This window comes from Grampus griseus, assembly GCF_964374135.1.
Source record: "Grampus griseus genome assembly, chromosome: 4".
Taxonomy (NCBI): domain Eukaryota; kingdom Metazoa; phylum Chordata; class Mammalia; order Artiodactyla; family Delphinidae; genus Grampus; species Grampus griseus.
In genome coordinates, this window is record NC_138997.1 from 8883013 (window position 1) to 8894094 (window position 11082).

The following is an 11082-nucleotide window of genomic DNA, read 5'->3' on the forward strand; positions in this document are numbered from 1 at the left end:
AGTCAAATAAAGTAGTTCTTACTGAGTATACTAGAAATAACTGTAAACACATTTTACAACAGGAAAAAAGTGTAAGAGAGCCTCAGTTCCTTATCAAATAAAAATCCTTACCAACAAAATTAATATATAAGATTAATTAAATAATCTCTAAGAAGCTGGTTCTTAAACTGGAGAGTGCAGCAGAATCAATTAAGTGGAAGCAAGGTTAAAAAATGTTGACTACTGAGTCAGAGTTTCAATATTCAGTAAATATCAGGTACAGATATTTGCATTTTTAATAATCCTCATGATCTAATGCAGGTAATACATGGATCAAATCTGAGAAACACTGGTCTGAGGCAGTTTCTAGTTCCAAATTTATTTAGAAGTACGTATCAATGATATAAATTATATGATGATCAATAAGGTGATTTAAATAAATATACATGATCATATTGAACTTTTTCATTGAATTTTTTAATAAAATATATAAATAAGGCATTAAGTATAACTTGCATGCATTATATTTAAACTTACACTGTACAAAACAGTCCAGCTAAGTTTCTACATTTAATAAAGCAATTTAAGTATCTTTAAGAACTTCCAATTTGAATGTATTTAAGGACCTCTAATAAATATAGAGCATAAAATGAAATACAGCCTTGTAGTTAAGAAAGTGAGCTCTGGATTCTGATTTTCTGGATTTAAATCTTCACTTCACTACATAATAAACAAATACACATCACACAATCAACATGAAGATCAAAGCAAATAATACATGCACAGGTCTTAAAACAGTGTTTAGTACATAGTACTTAGTAAGTGATAATTGTTATTATTTTTCTTATATAATATTTGTAAAGAGATTTTCAGTTTAAAACACAGGACAAATCACCATATCATAAACTCATATAAATGAAATTGTGCAGTTGTTAAATACGTTAAAGGTTACAGGATAGTATTTTACATATATGCAATATGAAGAGAGTGTGTGTGTGTGTGTGTGTGTGTGTATTTTTCAGGCAATGATCGCTTTGCATAGTATTGTGGAATCATAAAATGACTGCACACAAGCTGAGGTGAAGCTATAGAAAGTGATCTTAATAATCAATGAGGAAAATTCTGATGCATCAGTGATAAAAATGACTGTTGTTCCATGACCTTTAAAATTTTCTGTCAAAACATTAAAAATTCTTCTATTCATTTAAAAATGTACAGGGAAATTAAAAACTAAGTAAAGTAATACTTATTTTGTGTACTGTAATTTAAAACATTGACAAGTGTTTTATTTCTTTGTAAAAAACTAATGAGTGGTTTAAACAGTGCTTGTCTTCTCCCCATTGTATAACTTTCAATATTAAGCTGAGCATCTTTTCTAGGTCTTAGAAAGTTGTAATACTCCTTCATAAGTTTGGGTCAGTTTCCAAAATCTTAGCTTTTGTATTTTTAATGTCATGATATATCTCTGATGGTTTCTTTCGTGTGAGGTGTTTATATAGCACCACTTCCTCTGGGACAGCTTCAGCCTACTCATCACAAACACGTTTTCCATTTATGTTGATACCGTCACCTTCGACAAGTTCCTCTGGCTGCATATCCAGTCTCCTGAATGGCAGCAGTATCCACATTCTCACAGTCAGCTATTCCTTCTATAAATACATTTATGTCTGATTCAAATTTTACTTTCAGCATTTTTCACTTTATTTCTTTGCTGACATTCCCTTCTTTGGTCAATTTTCTCTTTCAATTATGCATCTTTGTAAAATATCATCTGTGTTTATCATTGGGAGGCAAGGAGGTAACTTAACCATGGGCTTTGCTGTCTGTACAAACTGAATAACAGATCATAGAGCCACTGACTGTTACAGCGGACTGATCACAAATAAACTTTGAAAGAAGTCATGTGATTTGGCCATGGATCATAAATAATGAGTTTCTGTTACTTATGTAGTGACTGTGGGCTAAAGAGCTAGGAGCAAAGTTTATACTTTATGTAATAACTCACAGTTTATGTATTGCGGTGATAGAAATTTGAACTGTACAGTTAGGGACTGGTTTTATTTAACTGACTGTGGTAACTGAAGTTCATGTACACTGGAACTATGCAATTGTATTTAGGAGAACAGTTCTTATCACTACCCACCTGCCACTCCTTGAACCCCTTATTTCAAAAAATGACTAGTAAAAAAATTTTTAACAGTTGGCCTGTGGTCTTCCCTCTCTACCTCAGTTATAACTGATAATTTGGTCTTTGGCTAAATCATGGAATGTATCCTGAATTAAGATATGTGAAAGTCTTGATGAGGTTGCTTAAACCAATGAACTTTTTCTGCTGTCATAATTGTTCATTAGTATATGTTATTGATGATTAACCTTTAATTGATGAATAATCTGTAATTGAAAAGATATAGCTACCAAATAGGTGTCAAGTGGCTATGTGACTAGTAACATGGATGGATGGATGGATGGATGGATGGATGGATGGATGGATGGATGGATGGATGGATGGATAGATAGATAGATAGATAGGTAGGTAGATAGGTAGGTAGATCTCATAATAGATATAGTTGAACGGACACTAGATCTGATGGCTTCCCTGAGCTGAGGTGGCCCACACCCATTCCCCTCTTGTCTGTCAGGACTTCACAAAGCTACAGAGTGGAGAAGGTCAGAAGTCATGCCTCATCTTTGCAAGGACTCAGTTATGCTATTTTGCATGTTATGTTGACGATCTGAATACGGTGGAGGTGAAGCATATTGTGACTTGGGAGTTTGATATCAATCCACAGTCTTGACAACTGCTACTTCCTGAGCAGAATGTCACTGGAAGGGTTTTGAAGATTTACCTTGCCTTTACTGTTACAATACTTGACATTCTATAAAAAGAACTACTTTTTTTTTTTGCTTTTGAATTTGACTCTTAATTTATAATTTCTAAGCTATTTGATTGAGAAATTTTTTGTCCATTAAATTGAAGTAGGTTGATTGAAAATTTATGTACAAAGATATCACAAAAGGAGAAAAAAAATCACAAAAATAACACTGATTCTTTTTTTTTTTTTTTTTTTGCAGTACGTGGGCCTCTCACTGTTGTGGCCTCTCCCATTGCGGAGCACAGGCTCCGGACGCGCAGGCTCAGCGGCCATGGCTCACGAGCCCAGCCGCTCCGCGGCATGTGGGATCTTCCCGGACCGGGGCACGAACCCGTGTCCCCTGCATCAGCAGGTGGACTCTCAACCACTGCGCCACCAGGGAAGCCCCAACACTGATTCTTATGGTGATTCTTCAATTAGTTAAAAGATAGTTGTCAAAAGCATAATATTGTAAAGGAATGAGGTTACTTTTTTCATGAGGCTTAGGAAAAACGTGTGCCAAACTTCTTCAGCCATAAGTGAAATTAGAAAAATTTCCTTAGGCATTTCTAATCTTTCAAGCTACTTACTGATAATAGTTCTTGTAATGAAGGACGAAATGATAGAAAGAAAATATATTGACAAAGTAATTATTCTGTTAGAGAGTTTATCTGACAGTAATAACCATGGCTCCTATATATAAAAGTGTGCTTTAGAAAAATTCTCAATGAAATATTAACAAATCAAACCCAACAATGTATAAAAAGAATTATATACCACAGTCAAATGGGATGTATCATAGGTATGAAAGGCTGGTTCAGCATTTGAAAGTCAATTAAGTAATTCATCACATCAGCAGGCTCAAAAAGACAAATGACATGATCACATTAATAGATGCAGAAAGAGCATCTGACAAAATCCAACACTTATTTGTGATAAAAAAAAAAAAAACTCCAGTCAACTAGAAATAGTGGGGAACTTTCTCAACTTGATAAAGAATCTCTACCAAAAAAGCTACAGCTAACATCATACTTCATGGTGAGACACTAGCAGCTTTCCTACTAAGACCAAGAACAAAGCAAGAACATCCCCTTTCACCACTTCTTTCAACATCATACAGGAAGCCCTAGCTAATGCAATAAAACAAGGAAATATAAGGTATCAGACTGGGAAAGAAGAAATAAAACTGTCAAGAATCAACAAAAAAAATCTCCTGGAGCTAATAAGTTACTACAGAGAGGTTGCAGGATACAAAGTTAAAAAGTCAATCACCTTCCTATCTACCAGTAATGAACAAGTAGAATTTGAAATTAAAAACACAATACCATCGAACATTAGCACCAAAAAAATACAACGCCTGCATATAAATTTAACAGAATATATACAAGATCTATATGAGAAAAACTACAAGGCCCTGGTACCAAAATCAAAGAACTATATAAATGGAGAGCTAGCTATTCCATGTTCATAGATAAAAGATACAATATTATCAAGATGTCAGCTCTTCCCAACTTGATTTATAGTTCAATGTAATCTTAACCAAAATCCCAGCAAGTTATTTTGTGAATGTTGACAAACTGATTCTAAAGTTTGTGTGGAGAGGCAAAAGGCCAAAAATAGCCAAAATGGTAATGAAGAACAAAATTAGAGGACTGACACTAGCAAACTTCAAGACCTACTGTAAAGCTGCAGTAATCAAGGCAATGTGATATTGGTAAAAGAATAAACAAATAGATCAAGGGAACAGAAAAGAGAGCCCAGAAATACACGGACAAAAATATAATCAGTGGAGTTTTGACAAAGGAAAAAAGGCAATAAAATGGAGCAAAGACAGTCTTTTTTTTGTGGTACGCGGGCCTCTCACTGCTGTGGCCTCTCCCATTGCGGAGCACAGGCTCCGGACGCGCAGGCTCAGCGGCCATGGCTCACGAGCCCAGCTGCTCCACGGCATGTAGGATCTTCCCAGACCGGGGCATGAACCTGTGTCCCCTGCATCGGCAGGCAGACTCTCAACCACTGCGCCACCAGGGAAGCCCGCAAAGACAGTCTTTTAAACAAACGGTGCTAGAACAACTGGACATCTACATGCAAAAAATCATTTTATACACCAACTTTACACCCTTCACAAACAAAAAACCCAGTGTATATCATAGCCTTAAATGTAAAATGTGAAACTATAAAACTCCTAGAAGATCACATAGGAAAAAATCTACATAACCTTGAGTATGGCAATGACATTTTAGCTATAACACCAAAGACACGCTTCATGAAATAAATCATTAATAAGCCGGAACTCATTTAAATTAAAAACTTCTGTGAAAGACAATGTCAAGAGAATGAGAAAACAATCTACAGACAGGAAAATATTCATGAAAGATATATCTGAAAAAGAACTGTTATCCAAAATAGACAAAGAACTCTTAAAAATCAACAAGAAAGCAAATAACCTGGCTAAAAAATGGGCCAAAGATCTTAACAGACACCTCATCAAACAAGATGTGCAGATGGCAGAGAAGCATTTGAAAAGATGCTCCACATCCTATGTCATCAGGGAAATGCAGATTAAAATAACAATGAGATGCCACTACACATGTATTAGCATGGCCAAAATGCAGAACACTGACAACATCAAATATTGCTCTACTTAGAGCAACAGGAACTGTCATTAATTGCTGGTGGGAATGCAAAATGGTGCAGCCCCTGCAGAAGACAGTTTGATGGTTCCTTTAAAAACTAAACATATTTTTACCATATGACCCAGAAACTGTGCTCCTTGGTATTTACCCGAAGGACCTGAAAACTTATGTCCACACAAAAACCTGCACAGCAGATTTATTCATAAGAGCCAAAACTTGGAAGCAACCAGGTGTAGCCATTAAAAGACACGGAAGAACTTTAAATGCATACTATTAAGTGAAAGAAGCCAATCTGAACAAACTACATGTGATTCCAATGATATGACATTTTGGAAAAGGTAAAACTATGGAAAGAAAAAGATCAGTGGTGGGCTGGGGGACACTGAAAATATTCTATAAGATATTATAATGATGAATACATATCATGATACATTTGTCCAAACTCACAGAATATATTATACCAAGAGCAAACCCGAATGGAAACTATGGACTTCGGATGATTATCATGTGTCAGTGTAGGTCCATCAGCTGTAACAAATGTACCATCTAGTGAAGGATGTTGGTAATGGGAGGGGCTATGAATGTATGGGGGGAGGGGGTACGTGGGAAACCTCTGTACCTTCTTCTCAATTTCTCTGTTAACTTAAAAACTGCTATAAAAAATAAAGTCTTTAATTTTTTAAAAGTATGTATTATTATTCGTATGTTCTGCTTTATTATGACATTCTCACAAAAACTCTGCAAGGTAGTTGCATTTATCCAAATCATATTTTTACATATGAGGAAAGTGATGCTCAGATATGTTAAGTTACTTCCCCAGTATCCTAGAGGTAATAAGTGGTGTAGCCTGGAGTGGAATTTAAGTTTGACGCCAAATCTATGTTTCTTTCTCCTTTATCAGGAGTCAGCAAACTACAGCCTATGAGCCAGATAAGCTCCCCAGCTGTTTTAGTAAGTAACGTTTTATTGGAACATAGCCACCCTAATTATCGCCTATGGCTGCTTTCACACTGTAAGAGCAAAGTTGAGCAGATGAAACATATATCACAGCCTAAAATATTCACTATCTACCCCTTTACAGAAAAAGCTTGCCAACACCTGAACTATATTACTATGTCTTCACATGGTCACTCTTCATCCTGTATTTGTATTCAACTTTTAATTGACTTTAAAACATAACTGATAGTTTATAGAATGCACCTTGTTTTAAATACCAAAATAAACACTGAAGATGATTTTTAAAAAACACGTGTCACATAAACAAATTAAAACTTCATATAATAATCTCAGAACAAATAACAGAATCTCTAAAAAGTAAAATAATTTTATTTGCCCAAACTCATAGTTGACAATGAAAACAAATACAACGCTTTCCAGATGATAATCCTGCTTATTACCTGGAAAACTGCAATGTATTAACTTAATATTCAGTATTTTCTGGGCTCCTTACAAACTAATAAAGTGGATATTATCATACTAAAAAAATCTTTAAAGTTAGTAAGTTATAAAGTAACTGAAATCAAAGAATAGTTGCAAGCATGCACTTGCACAACTTGGAAAACTGAGGACAAATATAAAGATATTGATTATCTGCATGTCACTGATTCAGTATCCCAAATTCCATCTGAAAAGATATAATCGCACTTCACAAAAAAACTTGAAGTTAACTCATCAATTTTTTCCCTCTTGTAACATCTTTTAATCCAATGAAAATATGTTTTGAAGTAAAGAGTAATTTAACTAGAGATTTGTGGTAAGATTAAGCCAACATAAAGAGTCTACGAACAGTGAGAAAAAAATATGAGAAGGATTCATAAAAATCATTCCAAGTATAACTTTTCTCCAGCCCATCGATGTTGGAGAGACGGTGTAGCTTTCTTTCACTCCACAGACACAGGCAGGGTATTCTAAATACGCCATCCTCCACTTTATTGCTCATCCTTCGGCTACTGTTGCTACAACTGCCACCAGAGAATGTGGAAGAGCTCAGAGGAGAAAGAGGAGAGGCAGAATGGGCAGTGGGTAAGTGTATGTGTGTGTGTGCGCATGTGTCTATCCCTATGCATGAGTGTGTGCCTACTTCTTCCCCAAAGAGTTTGAGGTGATTTGTAAAATAACACCCAACCTAACACAGTTCAAGAGAGTCAGGGTCTGTAAGAATACTCCAAGGTGGGAATTTATAAACAAGTAGAAATAATAAGCATCAATCTCATCATTTATTGTGTGTATCGCTTGACACACAAATGAAATATATAAATGTCTCGGAGATATCAGCAGCCTTCAACCACTTTCCTGAGCTTAGTCCCCGGCTTACCAAGTGGTAGCAAGAAGTAACTCCACCAAAGACTTTTTTGTCCTTTCCTTTCTAGGGCCACAGAAGGTCTGTCTTTACATATCTCAAGGTCATATCAAAGTCTTATTTTTAAATTAGAATACACTGAAATTAGCATATATTATACATGATGATAAAAGAAATCAAAGGCCCATGGACGAGTCTGATTCTTAAAATAGTCTCGATTATTTTTTAAGACTGAGTTTGAAAAACTGTCCTCGGAGCTATAGTTACTTATGCATAGAAACATTCATTTTAAAAAAGAAACCAAGTCCTAAGTATTATTGCAAAACTAAATGATCTGGAAAAACAAAATAGCCCCACTTTTTACTATAGCCCAAACACACACACATTTACCTACCTACACATACCTCTGATTCAGTCCATCATTTTGACAAGTGAAGACGCAAAACTGAATCAAGCGGGAAACACCAGCATTTAAAACATCAGTCAGGGCTTCCCCGGTGGCGCAGTGGTTGAGAATCTGCCTGTTAATGCAGGGGACACGGGTTCGAGCCCTGGTCTGGGAGGATCCCACATGCCGCGGAGCAACTGGGCCCGTGAGCCACAACTACTGAGCCTGCGTGTCTGGAGCCTGTGCTCCGCAACAAGAGAGGCCGCGATAGAGAGAGGCCCACGCACCGCGATGAAGAGTGGCCCCCGCTTGCCACAACTAGAGAAAGCCCTCGCACAGAAACGAAGACCCAACACAGCAAAAATAAATTAAATAAATAAATAAATAAAACATCAGTCATCCTAACGCCATCAGTCATAAATAAATAACGAAGTGACACTTGGGTCTTACCTACCTACGTAGAGAACACCCTCTTTTGTCTTTTCTGCTGCTTCTGCTACACCCTGCTTGGTTTTTTCAGCAGCGGCCACGACTCCCTCCTTGGCCTTTGAAAGTCCTTTCATGAATACATCCATGGCTAATGAATTCCTTTACACCGCACTGGAGAACACAAAATACACTTTGAGAACTTTTGGGTAAAACAAAACGAAATTAGAACCACCCAAGGTAAAAACCACTGAAAGATCAGTAGACTCCCCAAAAGTGTGGGATTCTTTTAAGTGTACCTCCATTTCCACCATCGGACAAAGCAGCCTTTTTTTTTTTTTTTTTTAGCTTTTGCATTAAAAATTTAGCATCTCCCATCCATCTTGGCTGGTAAAAGTCTAGCCGCCTAAACATGGATTAGGATGAATCATCTCAGCTGTTCTTACAGCCCTTCCGAAGTGGAATTACATGAAAAGATGGACCCCTCTTTTAACTTCCCAGGGTCCAAAGGGTAACAGTAGAACTTAGAAGTGCGTTTAGAAGACAGGTTACAGGAAAGGTAAAGGGAGCTGGGGGCACGGGGTCAGGGACACTCTTAAAATAAATCCCCGAAGGCGGCTAACAGGTCAAACGTGACGAGGGCAAGGGAGGGAACTACTCACTCTGGGTGTGGCTGAACCACAGCGCCCCCGCACTCGCCCTAATCCACCCCACCACGCACCCTGCCCTCGGCCATCTACCCTGCGCAAGCAGGCGCGCGTTCACACCCGCGGGCAGTCTCGGGATGCGCGCCAGCTCCCTGAGGGGGCGTTCTCCGCGCGCTGATCCCGCCAGCCACCAGGCGCCCGCACCTGTTAACCCCTTACCACCTGCTGGCTTGCCCGCTTTGCTCTTCCGTTTAATGATTTGCCAAGCATAGCTTGTTTACTTAACAAGAGAGAACGGGCTGCGGGATTTAAGGAAAGCGGAAAATAAAAGTTGAATGCTCATACTCCACCGAGCATCCTCGCCTTTCCCAAAGAAACAGCTTACCCCTGAGAAGCCGGACCTCTCAGCCTTTGAGGACAAGACGCGGGGAGTACCGGAAGCAGAAGGAAAGCCAGGTGGATTTACTTTCCGCAAGCTCACCGTTAGGTATAAGAACCCACCTCCGGGAGAGACTCGACTACGGCGGGTCCTCACTGCAGCACCAACCTCGCCTCCCGGGCGTTCGCAATGACTCTTCTCCCACCAGGTTTTCTCCATGATTTCCCAAGCTGCCCGTTTAGATCCACAGGTACTTACCTGATTCCCTCGACTCCTCAGAACTCGGATTCTTCCCCCACCCGCACTTTTAAAAAATGTAAAACAATTCCCAAATATTATTTAAGTGGGAGGAGAGAGGATGAAGAGCGCACAGGAAGGGTGGAGGTGGCACCAGAAGAGGGATGGTCCCCAGAGGAGGCGGCTGTCAGCATAACCGTGCGAGGAGAGGCTGGGGGCGTGGGACGCCAACCCGCGAACCCGGCGTCGAATTGCCACTCCCCGTCCCCCGCACGGGAGGATTCGAGAGAAGAAGACAGAAGGTCTCAAGGGAAGGCAGGGAAAAGAGCGCCAAGGACGCGCAAGGCGGGGCTCGGTCCCCGGGTCAGCTCGAAGGCCGGCACACACCTCACCCCGCGTGGCCGCGCGCGCTCGCTCGCCCCCTCTCCTTCTCCTCCTCCCGGTCCTTCCGTCTCCTCCTCTTCCTCGTCCTTTTCTCCTCCGCTCACCGCCCCCGCAGCTGATTTGTCAGCTCCTCTCCCCGCCCCTCCCCCGGCGCTCGCCGCTTTCCCCGCCGCGTGCTCTTCACTCCTCTTCTCGGCTGGGGATGGGGCGTGGAGGAAGGCTGGCCCTCCAGCTCCGGCAGCCCGCCAGGTCCTGGGAGACGGGAAGGTGGGGGTGTTCTGGGGCTCACTTCAAGTCACGGGGGCTCTTGCGGAGATTCGGAGCGGTTAGGCTTGGACTGATGTCTCTCCCTCTTTCCCATCTCCCCCTTCCCAGTCTCCGCCTTTCCCTCTGGTTCCTCACGGGGACCCCCACGTCAGAACCGGTCTGGGGAAGTGGAAGTCTGGGCGATCGACCACCAGAGATAGAGCCAGTCTCTCGGGGAGCTGCTGAAGGAGACAGGCAGCGTAGGAAGGGTGCTCCCATCGGCACTGCCAAGAGCATGTTTCCCTCGGATCGCTGAAATTTGATTAATGGTCGTAGGACACAACGTTAACGATGCTTTTGTTTAAAGAACCTCCACATGTACGTTTGCTCTTAACCTCTCATGAGCCCGAAATGGGCTCGCGGGTGGAGAGAAGACGAGTAAAGAAGAGTCACAGGTTGAAGAGGCAAGAGGAGGCTCGTCAAACCCTCTTCCCACCCCCACTCTCACCATTTTCTTTTCCACCAACCAGCGGCTGCCAGACGCTGATTTTCCCATCAGTGGAACAAGGAAGGAATAGTCTCCCCAGCCGTCGAAACCAAGCGGCTGTA

At 40.4% G+C, this 11082-nt stretch overlaps 1 protein-coding gene across 1 annotated transcript in view; it reads right to left on the reverse strand.

Annotated features, from left to right (window-relative positions):
• SNCA (synuclein alpha) overlaps positions 1–9963 on the reverse strand; it is a 128626-nt gene extending 118663 nt beyond the window's left edge. Inside the window, exons 1-2 of the mRNA XM_082653195.1 lie at positions 9865–9963; positions 8609–8754 (exon numbers count right to left, since the gene is read on the reverse strand). Of these exons, the coding sequence (XP_082509321.1) occupies positions 8609–8729 (121 nt within the window). The 5' untranslated portion in view covers positions 8730–8754; positions 9865–9963. The remainder of the gene's footprint in view (positions 1–8608; positions 8755–9864) is intronic.
• Between the last annotated feature and the right edge of the window lie 1119 nt (positions 9964–11082).